Source organism: Heloderma suspectum, chromosome 9 (genome assembly GCF_057233095.1).
Source record: "Heloderma suspectum isolate Gila_16-S chromosome 9, 16-S_ref, whole genome shotgun sequence".
NCBI lineage: Eukaryota > Metazoa > Chordata > Lepidosauria > Squamata > Helodermatidae > Heloderma > Heloderma suspectum.
This window is the reverse complement of record NC_139466.1, coordinates 15,026,658-15,049,123: the sequence shown is the minus strand read 5'-3', so window position 1 is coordinate 15,049,123 and position 22,466 is coordinate 15,026,658. Positions and strand designations below refer to the sequence as shown.

At 42.5% G+C, this 22,466-nt stretch overlaps 1 protein-coding gene across 1 annotated transcript in view; it reads left to right on the top strand.

The window, feature by feature from the left end:
- CUL4B (cullin 4B) overlaps nucleotides 1-9,530 on the top strand; it is a 28,311-nt gene extending 18,781 nt beyond the window's left edge. Inside the window, exons 13-21 of the mRNA XM_084813779.1 lie at nucleotides 668-772; nucleotides 1,327-1,437; nucleotides 3,215-3,300; nucleotides 3,799-3,906; nucleotides 4,761-4,874; nucleotides 5,972-6,077; nucleotides 6,187-6,359; nucleotides 7,898-8,050; nucleotides 8,566-9,530. Of these exons, the coding sequence (XP_084669905.1) occupies nucleotides 668-772; nucleotides 1,327-1,437; nucleotides 3,215-3,300; nucleotides 3,799-3,906; nucleotides 4,761-4,874; nucleotides 5,972-6,077; nucleotides 6,187-6,359; nucleotides 7,898-8,050; nucleotides 8,566-8,661 (1,052 nt within the window). The 3' untranslated portion in view covers nucleotides 8,662-9,530. The remainder of the gene's footprint in view (nucleotides 1-667; nucleotides 773-1,326; nucleotides 1,438-3,214; nucleotides 3,301-3,798; nucleotides 3,907-4,760; nucleotides 4,875-5,971; nucleotides 6,078-6,186; nucleotides 6,360-7,897; nucleotides 8,051-8,565) is intronic.
- The last annotated feature ends 12,936 nt before the right edge of the window (nucleotides 9,531-22,466 follow it).

Genomic DNA, 22,466 nt, shown 5'->3' with positions numbered 1-22,466 from the left:
AAACTTGGCATCTGTTTAATCCAGTTCCTCTGAAGGAATTTTGCAGCCATGTCTGAATTTGAGATGGAATTGGGTGCAGCCTCTAATCTGACCTGATACAAAGGATTTAGCTCTATTTAGCGAACAAGGAGATAGATTGGAGAGAAGAGTTCCCCTGTGCATTTGTACCTGCAGTATTAAGTTCTATTTTGTTTTCGTCTGTGACATGATAGTTGACAGAGGCAGTCTAATACGGCCTGCAGGGCACTTCTTGTCTATTAGAACTGAAAGTTGAGTGAGTAGAGTTTGCAGAGCCAGAGAGGCTCTCTTGGCACCTACATCGTGGTCTTTTCAGTGCCAGGTGAAGACCTTTTTATTTTCCCAGGCTTTTTAGCCCTTCATTTTTAAAAAGTGAATTTTTAGATCTTTGCACTCCTGCTGGCTTTTATCGTAGTTACTACTTTGGTTATAGTTTGTTTTAAACTTACAGTTTTATATTATTTTTATTATGTTATTGCATTTTATGTTTTTAAGCTTTGTCTTGTAAATTGCCCATAGAGCTTCGGGTAATGGTGGTATAGGACTGTAATAAATTTTAAAAAATGAAATAAAGTAATGTGGAGACATTTTTCAGAAGTGCATGTTCAAATCCCATCACATCCTTTTTGTTTGTGTGTTTTTTCCCTAGCTAAGTATGTGGATTCAAAGCTTCGTGCAGGCAACAAAGAAGCCACTGATGAAGAGCTTGAAAAAATGCTGGATAAAATTATGATTATATTTAGATTCATCTATGGTAAGAGCTGTACTTTATCTTCACATTAAGCAGCCACAGCAAGAGCAGGTTCAATAAGCCTTAATGAATCCAAAGTTTAATCACTCTTCTCCCAGTTGCTTAGCTACGATGCCTGTAGTTTCAATTGGTTCTGGGGGATCAGAGTTCAAGTTCTATTTGAGGTGAAATACCCAAGATCACATAACACAAGCTTAGTGCTCTTAAACCACTGGGGCCATTTTATATACGTAATCACTTCTTTAAGAATCTTTCGACTATGATGACTTCTTAAGAGCAGGACTGGGGGGATGAATGGTGCATACCACTGACCAGCAACTAATTCTACTGGGGAGCCACTTTCAAGAGAGAATAAAGGGTGGTGGGTCAAGCCCTCCACTCCAGTTCGCCACCTCTCAAAGTAAACTGCTGGCAAGCCCCTCCATCTTGGTCAGTTTGGAGGTGCTAAATGGTTCGCCTTAGGATGCTAAGATGGAATTCAGAAGCTGCTGAGTAGTAATGTAAACAGATGGTTACAATTTGAGTAGGGCTGTTATTAACTAGTATTTCTTCTACAGGAAAGGATGTCTTTGAGGCCTTTTACAAAAAAGATCTTGCAAAGCGGCTATTAGTAGGCAAAAGTGCATCGGTAGATGCTGAAAAATCCATGCTTTCCAAACTCAAACATGGTAAGGCTTTTTGTTCGGCCTCTATAAATGCTATGTGTGTGTGTGTGTATGTGTGTGCGCGCGCGCACTTTCATAGCAGCTCCTCAACACGTGTAATAGTAGGATAAGTCACTAGAATATTCTTTACCCTTTATGGTCTACACACTTTTCCTGCACAGAGAATTAACCCTATGTAGGAAAAATGGGTGTGAAGCAGGCCTGAGATGCTTCACCTTCAAGCATCACCTTCAAAATATCCTGTTTAAAGGGACTGCTGTTTATATTAATAAGTACTTAATAGAAGAGGAAGCAAATGGTGAAATTAGGTAATTTGAAACTTCAGCAAAAGTTTGTTTTTAAGAGTGGTTGCTTTACCTGTGTGAGGACATTGTGTTTGGAAAAAGAGAAAATGCAGAAGCCTCTTATAGATGTAGGGTGCACATGGAGCTCCTGTGTGTAGAATGGCTTCCCCGTGCAAAATGCCATGTTAGGTGCAGTTCCATCAGCACACGCTGACATTGCTCTGAATGGTAATCTTCTTGCTTACCAGGATGTCTGGAGTGTATTGTGAGATATGCGGAGTTCTGGATAAATCTGTGTATTCATTGCTCTCTGCATTAATTTATACATGCTTTGTCAACTTTTGATGCAAAGACAGTTTATTAGCAAATGCCAGTAGCAAAATTGGAAAGACGTTCTGTTGATTTTATGTGAGATTTATTTCTGAGTAAGTAAACTTAGAATCCCAAGCTTAGGTTGGCAATCTTTTCAACATTCCGGGCTTTATCTTCTCAAACTGAGCCTTTCAGGAAAATAAGGTCTCATGCTTGGTCCTTTGGATTTTTCTAGGCTGCGTTGAAGCACCAAAGACAGTAAGAGTCCTATGGCACTTTAGCAAACTTATTTTGACATGAGCTTTCATAAGCTATAACAGGAGAAGGCAACTTGGATCTTCCCAAATGTTTTGGACTATGGTCTTGACTGTTGGACATGCTGGCTGGGGTTGATTGGAGTTGTAGTCCAAAACATCTGGAGGGCACCAGGTTTCCTACCTTGCACTACAGCCTGCTTCGTTGGATGCATTAAGTGGCCTAGAAATATATCTGTGTTTACTTCATGCATCAGTAGTACACTATAGCCTTCCAAAGCTCCTAACACAATGACTTGGTTTGCACATAATAGTGGCAAATCAAACCCACAATTTGCCATGATGGGTGTGTGCCGCAGCCATTTAAAATATTCAAACCCCGACCGTGGGTCACTACATGATGTCCAAACCCGGACACTATAGGTTAATCATGGGCTAAACAACCCATAGTTAACCTACAATTTGTAGTTAGGTTAACTGTGGATTGTTTAACCCATGATCAACCTATACTGTCCAGGTTCACACATCATATAGCGACTCCCAATCACGGACTGAATATTCAAAAAGGCTACAGAACATTCCACAGCAAATCATGGATTAATTAACCCACAATTTGCCATCATTATTGTGAACTGCCCCACTAAATATGTGAATCTTTTGGGGTCCTACATGCTGCTTTTTTGTCATTTATGATGCAGTGCTTTTAAAACATTAACACTCACTCTTTGGGAGTTAACCCAGATAGGTACAAATTTCAAACATTTGGCCCAGCGTACTTTGTTTTATTTTAAGTCAGGATTACAATGCAGACATAATCTTCACCTTGTTCTGGAGCAGCAGAGGTCTTTGACAATGACACACTTTAAATCTTATGTTGACAATGGCAAAGTAAATCTTAACTGCAATTTCAATACAACTGTCCTTCTACAGAATGTGGGGCTGCTTTCACCAGCAAACTTGAAGGAATGTTTAAAGACATGGAGCTTTCTAAAGACATCATGATACAGTTTAAGCAGGTACAGATACAAAATCTGCCATTGCTATTTCTTGGTGTACTGTGGCTTTAGGATGATCCTATAATTAGCTGGGATGTTGTTAAAAAATGTTGGGTTTTTTGCATTTTGGCAAAAAGACATTCTAGTCATTCTGTCTGAGGAACTTTGCAAATACATATCTTACATTCTCTGTGGCAAATTTATACCGTTTCATGTTTTTGTGGAGCTAGTGTGATGTAGTGGATGAAGGAATTGGGCTGGTGAGATCTGGATTGGAATGTCTGCTCTGTCATCATGAAACTCACTGGGTGATCTTGGCTAGTTACTGTCTCTCAGCTAGCCTCAATTGTGAAGATAAAATGGGGGAAATCCCATTTTCCCTAGCCTGAGCTCCTTGGAGGAAAGGCAGGATACACATGTGGATTTGGGGGTGTGGGGGGTGGATAACTAATAAATAATATCTGTAACTTGATAGTCGTTATGTATGGTCATTTGTTCTGCTTTTCATTCTGCCTGTAGTATATGCAAAATCAGAATGTACCTGGTAACATTGAACTGACAGTGAATATCTTGACTATGGGCTATTGGCCAACCTATGTGCCTATGGAGGTCCACCTGCCGTCAGAGGTAAGATGCCTGTACAGAACATCCAAAATGAAAGAGCTTCATAATCATAAAATTCAGATAAATGTAATGAACTACTGGTTAAAAATTAAAACTTATGCATCTAATAATTGGAACTCTCCAGATGATTGTCAAGAAATAGTATCAACAGGGATCAGGAAAAAAAACAGCTGCAAGGCTGGAAACCAAAATGAAAAAGGAACTTTGGAAGATGCAAGGGAGAGGGAATCCTCCAGAAAAGTCTCTTAAGAGTTTTTCCCATGATAAAGACCTGTGTCGAAATGCACTGGGAATTCAGTTGGTACAGCTGTTCCTTTTTTGGTTTTGATTGTCAAGAAACATCTGAGATGGTATCAGTCTTATGGATAGATAGACTGATAGATATAAATATAAAAGACTTAACTTAAATGGGTTAGGTGAGTAATTTGAATGTGAGCCTCTCCCTCTAATCATAAAAATAAAATTTCTTGAAGTGTAAAAGACTGAAACAAAATGAACTGAGAAGGATTGAATTTTCCTTTACTTCTCATTTTTTAAAGCATATAAAGGAATAATTTGTGATAGAGGTGAATTTAATAATCGTACTTTGAGAAGGGAATATCATGATTAAGACAGATGAAACTATCAGTCTTGAATTAAAGATGACAACATTAATATAATTTTCTTAAACCTTTTATAAAATGCTAGTGTTAAAATGACTTGGATGATCAAGCCTCAAGTTATAAATACAATATTGATGCAGCTTTTGCAAAAAAAAAAATCAAAACAATTGACATAGAGAAGAAAGGAACGTAGATAAAGTAGTGGTTGGTTTTTTTTAATCTTTAAAGCAAAGCTCATATTTCTGTTCTTTTTAGATGGTAAAACTGCAAGAAATATTTAAGACATTTTATCTAGGAAAACACAGTGGCAGGAAACTTCAGTGGCAATCAACATTAGGGCACTGTGTACTCAAAGCAGAATTTAAAGAGGTAATGTTTGCTTTCGGATTTTTTTAAAATTAATTGTTCATCACATGTTGAAGCCATTTTGTAGACTTGAAATATAGCAGGCCTTTTAAGTAGTCCCATTTGAAAATATTTTGTGAGCTGTAGCATCTGTAAAGCTTCCTTGATGTTTCCTTGCCTTTTATTTCATTTACTTTGATTTTGCTTCTTGGCCAGTTCTGCCGCTGACATCCTGTACTATGATTTTGATGATGCATCCTTTTGCTAATACCCACAAGAATTACTTTACATTCTCCGCTAAAATCAGCAAATTTCAAATATAAATTAGAACCATTTGTACTGGCTAATTTAAATATATTTGCAAAAATTGGATTCCTTGGGGGGTGGGGGCATGGATTTGTAAAAGAAGCTTTACACTGCTTGGTGCTTTTTTCCAGAAACCCTCAGCCTCAGTTAAAACAACATGTCCCAAGAAGCATGTTGTACATATGCACCAGAAAAGATATAGTAGAGCTCTAAGCTTTGGTGCAGACCTAGTTCTAACCATGGTGGCTTTAATCCTAGTTAATATCCCTGATGTACCAAGAGCAAGGTTTAGCTTGCTAAGCGAAGCCCTGCCCCCGGAGGAACTATAGGGAGACACCAGCAAGACCTGCCTATTGCAAGCAGATAAGCTGAAGAGTCCAGGAAACTGCCTTAACCAGGGTTACACAGTACAGATGTAATTCTTAACGATGGCTAACAGAAACCCACTGCATGTTCACAACCAAATCTAAACCATGATTTAAGTGTTTCAAATATAATTCTTAACTGGTTAAGAAATACAAACCACAATTAAGTTCTTAGGCTTAAGTACTTTGCTATAAAGATGACATCGCTATCATATGGATATTATTTCCTTTTTTATATATACTATACTGTTTCTGCAAGCTGTTTGTTTATTTATTTGAAGTATTTTTATTCTGCTCCTTAGCCAAAAAGGCTCCCAGAGCAGTGTACATATAATCAGTTAAACTATCTGTTTCCCCATGTCCCTAATGACATAGAAGTGTCATTTAAAAAATTACTCCTTTCAAAGGCACTACAGTAATGTTTGATATGGGGGCGATTCTTCCTAACAGGGCAAAAAAGAGCTGCAAGTTTCTTTGTTCCAGACTCTAGTGCTCCTTATGTTTAATGAAGGTGAAGAATTCAGTTTAGAAGAGATAAAGCAAGCTACTGGAATCGGTCAGTATTGGATGCTGCTTGTGACTTCTGAGTACTAGCAACTAAAATACTAAAGCTTCGGCTATTGGGTGGTATAGAAATGAAATAAAACATCTTTCCTCTCTCGCAGAGGATGGAGAGCTACGGCGAACCCTCCAATCACTAGCCTGTGGCAAGGCAAGAGTCCTAACAAAAAGCCCCAAAGGCAAAGATGTGGAAGACGGGGACAAATTTACTTGCAATGATGACTTCAGACATAAGCTGTTCAGGATAAAAATCAATCAGATCCAGATGAAAGAAACGGTATCTGTTTTGTTTTAGATTATGGTCATATATTTTCTGGGGGACCTTGGTGCCTGGGAAGTGCTTAAATCAGCCAGAGGCAATACAGTGATGACTATATTGGCATCAACTTTCTATTATGCAGCTTGAGTCATCCAAAGCCATTTGATATGCCAGGAGTAGGGGGCAGGGTTTACACAAACCTTCTGAGGTTGGGACATCAAGAAATCAGAGCTTTGCCTCATTAGAAATATTACAAACGCTATGCTGTACGTTAAATTACATTTTTATTTCCCTAGCTTGTAGTTTACTATCTATTAACATTGCATGCTTCCTAATTGAGGTGTTCATGGCTAGGGGTCCCTTGCTGGTGGCTTTGTTAGCCATAGCTTATTGTTTTAATATCCTGTTTAGCTTCTATTTTTTTCCTGTTGCAAAGCACCGTTTCAGAATAACACCTGGGGATACAAATCATGTTTTTATTACTACGTTAGAGTTTACTCTGATGCCAGGTTTTGAATTGAACAGGTTTTGAGTTGTTGCTCATGTTCCAAAATCTATATTCTTTCCACTGACCCTAAAAGGACTTAATGGCCCTATTCACACACAATGGCGGCAAATTGTGGATTAATTAACCCACGATTTGCCGTGGCGCAGGCCACCATCAATTTGAATATGCAACCTCCAATTGGAGGTTATTCCATGACATGTGCACCCAGACACCATGGATTCATTGTGGGTTAAACAACCCACAGTTAACCTAAGAACTCATTGTAGGTTAACTATGGGTTGTTTAACCCACAATTAACCCATACTGTCCAGTTTTGCGCATCACTGAATAATGCTTATACAAAATGGCGGTGGCACGCGACCCTGGCAAGATTTGCCACTGTTACATGTGAGCCAGGTGAGGTATCTTTATTTTATGTAACACATTAGTTAAAAAACTAAAGCTATAAAAATCATAAGCTTAATTCTTAGAAGCAACCAAGTAAGCCGCAATAGGCTTATAAACCATTGAAAGCAGTCAGCAAATAAAAAGAATATAACATCCTATTAAAAGACCTTGATAAATTAAAGCTGTTTTCACCTGGTGCTTAGTCCTGAGGAAGATGTTCCAAAGCCAGCACACCACTACTGAGAGAGCTTGATCCTCAGTCATTGCTTGCTTAACCATGGTAGGTTGGGGCACCCAAAGGCAACCCTCTCCAGTTGACCTTGATGAACAGGCAAGGCTTGTACGGAAGCAGGCATCATAAGATACAGGGCAAAGACCTGAAGCAACATAATTGTCTCTGAGCAAGTATAGAATACTTTCCCACTCACTACAGAGTGATCACAACCAGGTGACTCTCATATCTGGGTTTAGAGGGCATGGGCTTCCTCTTCAGAGAAAATAGTACCCAGTAAATCTTGGAACACCAATACTGTTTCACACGCACATACACACAATCGAAATTAACTACTGGTTGAAATTAATCCATTCACTTTTAAATGACAAATGTTGGTTTCTTTTGATTCCTAATGTGTGTGTTTTCCCAAACTTATTGTTCCTGCAGGTAGAGGAACAAGCAAGCACTACAGAGAGGGTCTTTCAGGATCGGCAATACCAAATCGATGCAGCAATTGTGAGAATCATGAAAATGCGCAAAACACTTAGCCACAATTTGCTTGTGTCTGAAGTGTACAACCAGCTGAAATTCCCAGTAAAGGTAGAGTATGGGTGTTCTTATTTTATATATATATAAGCAATATATTATTCCTACAGATACTCTGCCTGTTACAGCACTCTCTCAAAAACAAAACCGTTTTTCACTTTAATGTCTGACATAGCAAAACCTGAAAAGTTTTAGCAAACCAGTGTTTTAAAAAGATCTAGTAAAGGGTAAATCAGTGTGATACTGCCTTTTCAGTACTACTGGGTATATGTTTTCCCAGAAATGGTGGACTGAAACATATACCTCTGTGCTTCACATGGTCAGACGTTGCCCTCCTACATAGGAAGATTTTCTAGACATGTTAAGTGCATGTCCAAAGCCACCTGTGCTGTGATTAGAAAGGAGTCATTAATCTAGCCCCCTTTCCATTTGCAAATCTTTCCATGCCCCTGAAGGAATCAGGTCAAAACAATACACTTCTGTACTATGTAAAAGCTGAACTATCATTATTATATTTTTAATGGAAAAATAAGTAAAAATTGTTGCTATCTTTCTGAATTGCTTTGCAGCCCGCTGACCTTAAGAAGAGAATAGAATCATTAATTGACAGAGACTACATGGAAAGAGACAAGGAGAACCCCAACCAGTACAACTACATTGCATAAACACACGATGGGCCTTTTTCCTTTTCTTTTCTGCACACTTGATGTTCTACTTGGTTGCTGGTGGATAAACAAACCTGTTGATCCCATTAAATTAACATTTTTCTACTACCAATGACTGAAATGAAAGCAGCATATGGGGGCGGGAGGGGAATATAGTAGAGTGGACTTTTTCAGTGGCTTTAACATGCCCATTTAAAGAGTAGTATTTACATTTTTAAGAAGAATGCTGTTGAACTCTTTGCATGATATTCGGTATGATGTGCAGAAAACTGTAAGGAAGTATCTGGTCTTTGTGATTCCATTGGTCCCCTGGGTCTAAAAGGAAGCCTCTGTTTAGCATACAGCTATTGTCCCTTTTTCCATCTCAAAACAACGAAAGGGTAAAATGTAACCTTTATTTTTAAAAATAGCCTTTTAAAAATGCTTAAACTGCATGCAAATCTCTAATTACTATACAGATTATTAGATTTGTTTATCAAACAGGAATGCCTGTACAGATTTGGCTATCCCTCCAAATAACAAAAGTCAGCCCCATGTTCCCCAAGTATACTAAACTGTTCTGCAGCTGTTGGAAAGAAAATATGCACCCCAGGAATGGACTTCTAAAGTTGAGAAAGAATATACCATTCATTATCAGCCACCTAAATTGCTTGGATTTGTGTTGCCAAGGCTACCATGAAAGCTTAGGGGTTTAGACTCCTGATACTCCCTTCATCCTCAAATGTAAGTACATTTAAAAATAAAAGCCATTGTTGATGTAAAAGCTGCCATTGGAAGGGATGAGGATTCCCTCCTGCTTCTTTCTTTTTCATTATTCATAAGGAAGGATCTTTCTACCTCTGCTTGAATACAGAAGTGAATAATAACCACAGTTGTTGGTTTGGGATGTTTTTCCTTTCCGCGCACAAAAACACTACAAGAACTTAAAGTAGGGGTTTCATACCTTTCTTTTGCAGTGTCCTTCATGGCTTCATGTTATGCCAGGAACAGGATGGCTCTTCATGGAGAAAACACCCTTGCATAGCAATAGTATTGCTTTAAGGTAGGGGTGGGCAACATGTGGCCCTCCAGATGTGGTTGGATGTCAGTTCCCATCAGCCCCAGCCAGCATGGCTAGTGACTGAGGATGGTGCGGGTTGTAGTCCAACATCTGGAGGGCCACAAGTCACCCACCCCTGCTTAAAGGGCCATTTCTTGAGCCAATCTGCCAAGAACATCTATTTCCACACCTCCCTGGTATGAAATTCAACTTTCAAAACACTGCGGCCTCCCCCCGATCTGGGAGCAACTTTTTTTTTCCTTTTTACACCCCTAGTCTGTAGACTAAGCCAACCTTAGCTTCACTGTTGTTGTTTTTATCATCTTCTAGTTCTAGTGTAGAGAAGACCCTGTATTGTATATTACACTGTGTGCATTATGTCGGAGGGCCTGCTTTTCTGAATGTTGCTTTTGAAATGGTATGTGTTCTCGACTTCTTTCTTCAGGCTTCTGCCAGCGCCCCTATTAAATGAAAGTTGAGGGATTTTATCAGTGTCTAAAGCAATACTAATAACTATTGCCCATCATAGCTGACCTTCCGTTGCTCTCCACAGGTAGCCCCAGCAAGAAAATCTTGTGATGGCTTACCACCAGATTTTTAGTCTCTTCCTCCATACAGATCCACCTCATGGAAACTTTTAGTCTTTCCTGACCTGCTTATCTAAAACAGGGGAGCGGTATTTCCAGCACATGAACCTGCCACTTGCAGGACACTGAGTAAACATTGCTTGTACAACTGAGTATGAGAACACTTGGAGAGACAGTAACTAAGAATTCATCACAGGAGGTGTTTTAAAGAACCTCCCTTTACCAGTGGCATCTCTTTTCCCATGTATGGATAGTTCTAATTTTTTTCCCCCTGAATGAACTTTATTTTAAGAGAACAAAGGAGAATTGTGTATAGAGAAGCAGCTTGAAAAAAATTGTTCAAAATGGCGGAGGGATGGAAACAACGGGTGTTATGCTATTTGGTGTGTTTGGAGCAGTGAAATGAGGCTTACAATGTAAATGCTTTGGTGGGGGGAGCAGTGATGTCTTCAAAGATGGATTTCAGCTAGAACAAAACCACGATATTTGGAGTGAGATGTCTTTTGATCCTGTAACTAACTTCACAGGCATCTCAAATTTTGAAATGTGCCAGCAATTCGGATCATTCCTTCCAGTTATCACCTTTTTGTGCAATCTTTTCCAGAAGCAGTGCATTAATGACATGGCTAACGAGAACTTTAACAGAGCCTGCTCATGTTAGTTCTGGAGAAAACAAACAGCTACGCCCTCATTCTCTGATATTACCCCAGGGAGCATCACTAAATCACTCTCCGTTTCTGCCCCTGATTGGTGTTGAGCTATGGCAAAATCTACTTTCCAGCCATATTGTCCAGCAACCTTTTTTTTGCTGGGATCATGTGCCTGCTTTATTGAGCCATAAAGATATTTATAATAGATATATATATATATAAATACATTTTTTTGCAGTGGGCTTAGACTGTGACCCACATAGCTTATCTGGCCATACATTTTTAAATCTTTCCTCTTGTTGCATGCAGTTTATAGCGGCCTCATTTATAAGAAATTGCCATTTATTCGGATAAATATTTTAGTTTTGGGTTTTTTTAAAAAAAAAAAAACTTTATACCCAACACAATGGATTATTATTTTTTTCTTTCTTGGCTGGTTTAAATAAATTTAAGGAAGTGACCATTTTGTTTCAAAACTAATGGCAAATGTGTTGTAAAGATTGTTTTGTTCTATAGCTTACACAAAGGTGCCAAAGTACATATAGTTAATTAAAAAGAAAAGTAGAAACTTGTTAAGTTTACTTTAGCTGTGGTTTTACCTTTTGGATCTTTCAGATGCTCATTTTATATGTTTGCGCGTGCGCGCGTTTCTGTGTGTATATGTGTGTCCTGGTCTCTTAACTTCTCCAAAGCATACCATCTGTCCTAACACTTTCTCTTTAAAACAAATGTTTTTGTGCATTTGAAAATACCACTTTTATTTTTTGGTGATTTCATATAATAGGAAGAGCATCTCCTTTTTTTCCAAAAATATTTAAAGTTCTAAGAGTACAGCAGCATTCAAAAATGTAATATACTTTTTGTATAAAGACATTCTTCAGAAGAGTACCATTGGAGTTTTCGGGAGGGGAGGGGGCAGACAACCATGGGAGGGGAAAATAACCCTGTTCCTTTGAAGAAGCCTCTTCAGTAGGCTGTTTTGAATATGAGGTTGTGCTTGTTCACTGCATAGAATTGTTCTACTTACACAGGTCTGCAAATGGGGCATGTGAGCATTGCGTCCTTCAGTACAAAAAAAATGAAATATTTCAAATTTTCATAAGTCAGTGGATGGGTACGGAGTCTCTTCTTTGGTAAATAATGTAAATATATGTCCTTTAAAAAGAGTGAGTCTGTTATCTAGGTATTTTGTGTCATTTAATAAATAATAAACAGTTTTGTGTTGCTAAACTCTTCATTTTATCATGTGTGGTGTGGAATGTGTTCTGTATACGTTTAGGTGTGTTAAATGTGTCGCTCTCTTAACCTTAAACAGGTGGAGTTCCATAGTCCCAAAAAAGTAACCTTTGGGCTGATTTAGGTGTAACACCAAATGGAAGTTCAGCATTGTATGTGCAAGCTTTGGGTTTAGCATACCCTCCTGTCCTTGTTCCTTCTCACCTTTCCACGTTCCATCCAAGCTACCAATCCGTGGTTTGCAATTTTGATTTGGAGGGTACAAGCACAAAGACGAGAGAGAAGAAGGCTGGCAAAGTCTCGAAGCCTGCTCATGCTGAATTCTCCCTTCCAAATTGGGGAAGGCTCAATGTATTGTAGCCTCATAAACTTTAGAAGAATTGCCCTCTTTTCCTGACTTCTAAACATAAGGAAGCCTGAGCCAGATAAAATGGGGTTGGACAACAAGCCATGGCTCGTCGCAGGTTATTTGACCCACGATGAATGTGTAAGCCCTGCTTGGGGGTTATTGTGCCGTGTGAACCTGGCGAGCGTGGGTTAAGCAACCTTCACATAACTCTAAAACAGATGATGGGTTATGCAAGGGTTGTCTAACCTACGCCTGCCGGGTTTGCGTGACATAACCCCCAAGCAGGGGTTGCGTATTCAGAATGGTGGCCACATGCACCTAACAGCCACGGCATGGGTTAAATAACCCACAGTGGTCTGTCGTATCATGTGACCAGCCCTAAAGTGTTGTAACATAGAGGGGTGATTCCATGCCTCGGAGAACCACTGCGCCCAGCTGTGCTTGCTTATCACCCTGACTGCCACACAGTGGCTCTTCACAGCTTGCTCTGAGAACAAAGGAGGCTTTTGAACAACCCAGGCTGTAAATATGAGTGTGGTAAAACAGCTAGTAAAGCCAATTGCTCTCAAGGCTGAAGATCCAATAAAGTACAGCCTTTAAGATAAGTTTCTTGCCATTATACTCTGCAGTTATAAAATGACAGCAGCGAAGAGCCTTGGGGTTCACTCCCTATGTTTACCAGAGTACCACTACAGCTGCTTTTTGTGGCTGGCTCTCTGATTTTTTCCCTTAAAACATCTGCAGAGTGAAAATGTGGGCAAAGCAAATGATGTAGCATCTTATCCCAGCGTCATTGGCCACCCTTGCTGGATTTATTTATTTATTTATTGCATTTATACCCCGCCTTTCTCCCTCTCGCAAGGAACTCAAGGCGGCTTACATTATCCTCCTCCTCACCGTTGTATCCTCACAACAACAACCCTGTGAGGTAGGTTGGGCTGAGAGTCTGTGACTGGCCCAAAGTCACCCAGTGAGCTTCCATGGCCAAGTGGGGACTAGAACCCGGATCTCCCGGCTCCCAGTCCGTCACTCTCACCACTACACTTAGGCATAGAAGAAAGAGGCTGGACTTTAGAATTAACATGGGGTTATGTGTCCAGCTCCCAAAGGTCCCACAGCTGCTTGTGCAAGTGCATTCCCTAGGAGAAACCAACATCGCTTGTCTTCCACCCCCAAATCAGCCTACCACTATGGGAGGACAGCTGTTGCTACTTAGCTGGAACTAGCAAGATCATGGTGCCATAAGCTATGGAGGAGACGGGGTTTCTTGCATGCATGAACATATTCCACAAGGATGGCTACATTCAGATTGTCTTTCTCTGGGTTGTGTGGTGGCCGAATGAGCAGAAACCAACAGCAGCAGTCCTTTTGTGACTCAACTGACTTTTGAGTATTGAGGTCATAGAGCTGAGCAAAGCCCAGCAGCTCAGTTTAAACCAGAAGTGAATGGTAATACTGAGCTAGCCTCCTAAGAGGATCAAGCCAACTTGAAAGCCCCAGTTTGGAGCTTTGCTTTCATTAACATAAGATGGGTTTTGGCATAACAGTTAATCACACATTCTAAAAAGGAATAAAAGTTACTGCAGTCGGCAAGTGTTTGCCCACCAGTGGTCCAGTCCTGTTAACAGTGCAGCAGCTATGACACTCACATGAGATGGTTCCCCTGAACAGGAAATGTTGCACTTTGTCCTTCTCCAGTTTCAAGGAGAAATGTGGTCTTGCAAGAGTTTGCTCGTGATATTTACTGCTATATATTTGCCTTTCTACAGCAAGAGTACTCAAAAGCAGACTCGCAACTGATTAAAAAAAAGCCACAGTATCATAACTATATCAAACCCTTTTTAAATAAATTGCAGCTGTAGAAACACCATAAAAGAGACATTTAATTAGAAGAATGCTGAAGTAAGACACTCTTGATGGCACCAGGCACATCTCCCTGGAAAGAATGTTCCACAATCGGGGAGTCACAACTGAAAAGGCCCTCTCTTGTGCCTGTTGCAACAGGTGGCAAAAGGGACACTACGGAGTAGGGCCTCTGTAACGTAACAAGTTCTCAGGAAAGTTTGTATGGGACAAGAGAGTTGCACAGATTTTCAGCTCCCAGGCCATTTAGGGTTTTAAAGCCCAGAAACCGAATTGGTAACCAATGCAGCTGGTCAAAAAGCAGCATTGGTCTGACCTCCCAGCCAAAATTCTAGTGGCTGCATTCTGGACCAATTGAGGTTTCCAAACTCTATTCAAGGACAGCCCTATGCAGAGTGCAATACAGCAGTCCAACCCTGGAGGTGGCAAGAGTGAGTGAATGAGGATAGATCTTACCTTTCCAGGTAAAAGCACAATTGGCTGAGCAGATGAAGAGAGCCACTGTGGTGTAGCGGCTAGAGTGCTGGACTGGGAGTCGGGAGATCCGGGTTCTAGTCCCCACTCGGCCACGCAAGCTCACTGGGTGACTTTGGGCCGGTCACAGACTCTCAGCCCAGCCTACCTCACAGGGTTGTTGTGAGGATAAAATGGAGGAGGAGGAGAATGATTATGTAGGCCGCCTTGAGTTCCTTGAAGAAAAAAAGGCGGGATATAAATGTAATAAATAAATAAGTTGGTTAAAAGACTTCTGTCCACCATTCCACCTGAGCAGCCAAGCAAAGCACTAAATCCAGGACTATCGTCAAGCTGTGCCAATGCTGCTTCAGAGGGAGTGGGGAGTGCAACCCCCTCCAGAACACCATTCCGTCATGAGCATGTGGAACTGCCTGGCCCTTAAGATCATCTACAGAGGCCTTGTTCTGTGTCCCTCTAAAATCATAAAGGCAACAGGTGGCCAAAGATGACTGTCTTTTCTGTAGCCAATGGAGACTTACTCCTGCCTGGGATGATGAGGTGCTGCATTTTGGTTACACATTTTTTAACTGCTGCTGTTTTTCTTCTGCTTTAAACTACTGTAATTGGTTTTGATAATTTCTGATCTTGTGGTTTGTAATTTTGCTATAAAAGCATGTCTTATATAGAAAGGGAGGTGAAAAATGGAAATAAAATCTGCAGCTTTAAAAATCATCAGCTGCCGGATGCAGGGGAGAAAATTGTATGTGAGCTGGAGAGACTGAATGAGAGAGGATGGATGGATGGATGCGGGGAGAGAGAAAAGGGAGGATGGATGGATGGATGGATGGATGGATGCGGGGAGAGAGAGAAAAGGGAGAATGGATGGATGGATGGATGGATGGATGCGGGGAGAGAGAGAAAAGGGAGGATGGATGGATGGATGGATGGATGCGGGGAGAGAGAGAAAAGGAGGATAGATGGATGGATGGATGCAGGGAGAGAGAGAAAAGGAGGATGGATGGATGGATGCGGGGAGAGAGAGAAAAGGGAGGATGGATGGATGGATGGATGCGGGGAGAGAGAGAAAAGCCATCCACTTTTGGCTTTGGCACTGCTGACAGCATGTGGTCCCTGACCACTTCCTCCCAAGAAAACATGGCCCTTGTATCCAAATAGATTGTCCACGCCTGCCCTAGAGCAACTTTGATGGGTGCAAAAATAGGCTCCCACTGTGCGTGCAACATTTTTAGAAATTAGAATTTTAAGTTACAAAATATGTTTCATGGTGAAATGTTTTCCAAGGAGGTGGCTGAAAAGTCAGCACTTTCTAAGAGGCTTTAGTGGGAGCTGCAGGCCAGCCAGCAGCCACATTACTCACTGGCTCTGTGCCTGCAGTCTTACAAACACACACATTCAGGCATTGAATATTGCTGGTGAAGAGAAAATCAGAGAGGCATGTGACTGGCCAGCTATTGCCAGTTGGACTGCATTAGTCATTCCTTTTTGTACAGTAGCTACTGAGATTTGTTGTAGTGCCACCTAACTGGCCAGTGAGAATTTCAGCAGTAGTTAAATTATAGGTATTTTTTACTAGCCTCAAGTGCTACCAATCATGCCCTACAGGGATAATTCCTATTTCTTATTTTAGCAAGTGTTCTGAGTATGATTGTTCAGAAATAGGTGTAGTTCAATGGTACATATAAATAAGTGTGCACAGGACTGCAGCCTCCCCACATGCGGGAATAAGTCCAAATTAATTCCATTGGACTTCTGAGTAAACATGCGTAGGATTGGACTTATTTTATTGTGCAGGTATAATCACCCAGAAGGTACAACAGTTCTTCTGAATGGTGTGTGTGTGTGTGTGTGTGTGTATATATGTATGAAAGAACTGGGAATCTACCTCTTTCTCTACCTCAGTCTTCCATATGCAAAATGGGAATGATACTGACCTACCCATACATGGTTATACTACAGATGACAAAACATATGTGAAGCAGTTTGAACACCTTAAAGCAGGCTTGGGGAGCCTGTGGGCTGCCAGATGATGTTAGACGACAACCCCCATCATTCCTGACCGTTATCCATGCTGGCTGGAACTAATGGGGGAGGAGGTTCAGCAACATCTGGAGGACCACAGGGTGCCCACTTCTACTTAAAAGCAGTACAGAAACATTTCTATTCGCCATTACAGTTTGCCATATCTTCATTTATTTTAACCACAAATCACAAAACAAGGCATGTGTTTCACAACAGATCCAAGTTCCTTGGCATCTAAATAAATGCCAGAGCAGTTGCTTTAAAATTTAAACACACACACACACACAGTTGCTTTAATTTTTTAATAATGTGTATATATATATAAATACAAATAAATTGTATATGTATACATTGCACACAAATAAATTATAAATTACATACACAATATGTGTGTGTGTGTATATATATATAGTTGTTGTTCAGTCGTGTCCGACTCTTTGTGACCCCATGGACCATAGCACTCCAGGCCTTCCTGTCCTGCGCTCTCTCCCGGAGTGTGCTCAAGTCCATATTCATTGCATCGGTGATGCTATCTAGCCATCTCATCCTCTGCCATCCCCTTCTCCTTTTGCCTTCAGTCTTTCTCAGCATCACGGTCTTTTCCAGAGAGTTTTCTCTTTGCATTAGGTGGCCAAAATATTTGAGCTTCAGTATCTGTCCTTCCAATGAGCACTCCGGGTTGATTTCCTTTAGGATTGACTGATTGGACCTCCTTGCAGTCCAGGGGACTCGTAAGAGTCTTCTCCAGCACATTTTGAAAGCATCCATTCTTCGGCGCTCAGCCTTCCTTATAGTCCCGCTCTCACAGCCATACGTTACTACTGGGAAAACCATAAACGGCTTTTGTCTGCAGATTAAGCCTCCCATCCACTGATGTGCATATATATAATGTGTATAACAAATTACATGCAAAAAAGCTGTGTACGCATACACTGTATACAAATGAAGTGTATGCAAACAAGTTGCATACAAATGCAGGTACACATACACACACAAATGCATTATAACCTTCATACACCGTATGTGTGCGCGATATTGTGTACGTAACACGAATAAGGGCGCAATCCTACGTGCGCTTAGGCAGAAACAAGCCCTACTGCTGCCAGCGTTCCCCCAGCCAGTATGATACAGCTGGCTGGGGATGGCGGGCCTTCCTTCTGCCTAAGCACGCAGAGGACATGGGGGTTGGACTCGATGGCCTTGTAGGCCCCTTCCAACCCTTGCTGTTGTTCAGTCGTTCAGTCGCGCCCGACTCTTTGTGGCCCCGTGGACCACAGCACGCCAGGCCCTCCTGTCCTGCGCTCTCTCCTGGAGTGTGCTCAAGTTCATAACAAAATTGCTACACGCAATTCTCCTACTCTACACTGATGATGGAAGAATGGTATTATGGTGATTTGGATAATTCCTTGCTGTTGCTCAGTCGTTCAGTCGTGCCCGACTCTTCGTGACCTCATGGACCACAGCACGCCAGGCCCTCCTGTCCTGCGCTCTCTCCCGGAGCGAGCTCAAGTCCATGTTCATTGCATCGGTGATGCCATCCAGCCATCTCATCCTCTGCCGTCCCCTTCCAACCCTACTATTCTATGATTCTATGAGGACTGCGCCCGAGCCGGCTCTCGTCTGCGCCCCGGCGACGGACGGAGTCGAGCTTCGGAGCCTCCCGCGTTGCTGGTTCCGCCACTGCTCGGGCTCGCTCGCTGGCCCGCCGGCATCTCTCCCCGCGCTCCTGCAGCGCGGGCGAAGCTGCCTCCCCGCCCAGCCCAGCCCAGCCCAGCCCTCCCGCCGGACCACGCCCCAGAAAAGCGAACAGCTCTGCCCGCCCGACGCCTCCGCCCAGCGGAGCAGCCGCCGCGCCGCCGCTCCCGCCCGCGCCCGAGCGGCGGCCCGCCCCGCGGGGCGGTCGTCGCCCCCCTTTATTGGCAATTATTACAAGGCTTCACGTGACCGGCCGGCCGGGGAAAGCGGCGGCGTTAACGCAGCACTTTCTCTCGGCCGCGGCCCGATTTAATTGTTGGGTTGGCCGCCGCCGCCGCCCTCGCCGAGCTGCGTTTGCGGGAGCCCGGGAAAGCGCAGCCGCCGAGAGGGAGCGAGCACGGGGCCGGCTTCCGAGGGAGCCGTCAGATTTGCCGGGAGACCCCGTTCCTTGCAGCCCTTTCTAAAAAAAAAAAACCAGCGAAGTGGCTTGCGGTCGGTCCTGCCTGCGCCTGCTGGGGAGTGAATTCATTGATTTATTTATTGCCTGCTTGCTTGCTTGCATTTATACCCCGCCTTTTTTCCTCTTGCAAGGAACCCAAGGCGGCTTACATTCTCCTCCTCCTCCTCTCCATTTTATCCTCGCGACAACCACCCCGTGAGGTGGGCTGGGCTGAGAGTGTGCGACTGGCCCAAAGTCACCCAGTGAGTTTCCACGGCCGAGTGGGGACTAGAACCCGGATCTCCCAGCCCAACACTCTTGCCACGGGCCTGCCCTACAAGGCAGCCGGCGTCTGCGTGTGTGTGCATACGCATATGGATGTCTAGAAAATGCCTGCACGACGTATATAATATTCTGACTCCCTCTGCTATATTGGAGAAAACCCAGTGTAGGTTTTTACCTAGAGTAGGCCCATTGAAATAAATAGGACTAGGAAATGACTAACTTGCGTCTCATTCAGTTCACTGGGTCTACACGAAATAGGGCTTGGCGTTGGATTTCCCCCTGTGTGCTTGCAAAGCATTGCAGACTGTCTGGAAGTAGATATGTATGTGTGTAATGGCTATACGCACGCAAATACACATGTACAAATATGCATATACACACACACACAAATACTCATATACAAATACTATCTGTTTAGATGTGGATCAATATATAAATGCTGTAAATATGTATATTTACATATTGTTGTTGTTGTTGTTCAGTCGTTCAGTCGTGTCCGACTCTTCGTGAGCCCATGGACCATAGCACGCCAGGCCTTCCTGTCCTGCGCTCTCTCCCGGAGCGTGCTCAGGTTCATATCCATTGCATCGGTGATGCTATCTAGCCACCTCATCCTCTGCCGTCCCCTTCTCCATTTGCCTTCAGTCTTTCCCAGCAATACAAATGTATATGTACACACAAATACATGTATACCTATATATGTAGATAATTTATATAACATCCATCCATGTGCACTCACTGGAAAAGACTCTGGTGCTGGGAAAGATTGAAGGCAAAAGGAGAAGGGGACAGCAGAGGATGAGATGACTAGATAGCATCACTGATGCAATGAATATGGACTTGAGCACACTCTGGGAGAGAGCGGAGGACAGGAAGGCCTGGCGTGCTATGGTCCACACGACTTAACGACTGAACAACAACAATATCCATGTGCATGGTGCTGTACAGAGTACAAATCCCTGCCCAGAGGAACTTGTAATCAAAATATAGCAAAGATAGATAGAATCAGTCTATGTTTATTGCTATCTGTATACACAAGGTCAGCCCTGCTTATTATTATTATTATTATTATTATTATTTAGCATTTTCATACCACCTTATCTGCTAAAAAGCCATCAAGGTGGGGTACAACAATTTAAACAATAAAACTGTAAAACGAGAACAGTTAAAACATTACAACTAACACATTTTAAAAGGCTAAATTGAAAAGATGTGTCTTCACACCCTTTCTAAAGACCAAGAGAGTGGGGGCCAATTGTAATTCTTGAGGGAGCACATTCCAGTTTGGAGGCAACACAGGAGAAAGCCCTTTTCATGCATGGCCAATAAACGGGCCTGTGGGCAATGGTACTCTCAAAAGGGCCTCTCCTGCAGTTCTTAATGCCCATTGCAGGTTCATAGAAAGACCGGCAGTTCCTAGATCAGGGATAGGTAGATCTCCAGATGTTTTAGACTTCAACTCCCAGAAGCCCCTGTCAGTATGGTCAGTGGTCAGGAATGCTGGGAGTTGAGGTCCAAAACATCTGGAGATCTACTTTCTGCCCACCCTGCCTTAAAGAGCCAGGTCCTACGCCATTCAGGACTTCAACGGTTAAAACCAGCACCTTGATTTTAACCAGCACCCCTACCATTAGGCAGAATGAGGCAATCACCTCAAGCCGCACATTCTGGGAGGTGGCAGCAAAGTGTTGGAGGAGAAATCTGTGTGCCATATAGCCTGTCTTGCGGTCCCATTACCAGAGTTGAAGAAAGATTCAACTGATGGTACAGCAGACTTCTGTACAAGGAATGGGAAGGGGTGGCATCTTGCTTTTCACCTCAGGCAGCAAAATGTCTTAGGCTGGCCCCGACTATATAACTTCCCCCCCACCCTCCCCAAAGATGCCACAAAGCAGTGTACCGTCCCCAAAATGATAACACGGGCCAGGATAGGACAGTTTCCTGAGGGATATCCAGATTACTCTGTCACAGCAAAAACATCCAAGAGTCCCGCAGCACCTTTAAAGGCTATAGCCAATTTTATTCTGGCATAAGCTTTCACGGACTACAGCCCACTTTATTGTGGGCTCTGCTCTGCGAAAGCTTATGCCAGAATAAAAAGTGTTAGCCTTTTAAGGTGTCGTAAGACTCTTTGTTGTTTCCACAACATCAGTGATTGTGTTCGGGATTTCCAGAGAGGTAGCTGTTTGTTGGAGCAAAAACAACAGACTTGTGGCACCTTAAAAGACTTAGGGCACAATCCTATGCACATTTAGGCAGAAAAAAGTCATTTTTTCTGTCTCAACATGCATAGGATTGTGCTCTAACAAATTTATTCTGGCCTAAGTTTTTGTGGACATCTGATGAAGTATTGAGTCCCATTACTGGGGAAAAGGCGGGATATAAATAAGTATAATAATAATAATAATAGTAAGTGGACAGTGTCCACAAAAGCTTAGGCCAGAATAAATTTATTAAGTCCTTAACCGTGCAATCCCATGCATGCCTGTTCAGAAGCGAGTCGTATTAAATTCAATGAGGCTTACTCAGTGCCAGGCTTTTAATGGCATATAAGGGGGCATTTATGTCTGCAGTCTTCATCAGGTCTAGTATCTTACTGAAATAGTTTTAGGTGTTTAAATGTTTTTACATTTTGTATGTTAAAACTGTTACACTATGTTTGATTTTCTTGTAATTGTGGTTTGTTATGTCTGAGAACCAGCCAGAGAGCTTCGGCTATTGGATGGTATAGAAATGAAATAAAGTATTATTATCATCATTATCATTATTATTATTATTATTATTATTATTATTATTGGCCTTTTGATACGATTGCTGTCGTTGCTGGTTTTATGGTTCGTTTTTATCGCTTTTCATAACTTAATGATTACGTGTTCTATTGTTGTAAGCCCCCTTGGGAGGGCTTCTGCCCCGCAAGGCCGCCACGAAATGTTTTAAATACACACTTACATACATAGAGCAGTAGCCCCGCGCCAGCGCGCATCTCGGGCGGCAGCCTGCGGCGCCCCAGCCTCTGGAGCGGTGTTTCCGGGATGGCCGCCCTCGCCCGCCCTCGCCCGCCGCGGGAGCCGCCTCGGCCCGTGAACCGCAAAGTCTGCGGCCGGGCGAGAGCGGCGCTGCGACTGGCTGGCTGGGTCGGGAGGCTCCTCCCTCGCCCCCCCCCTCG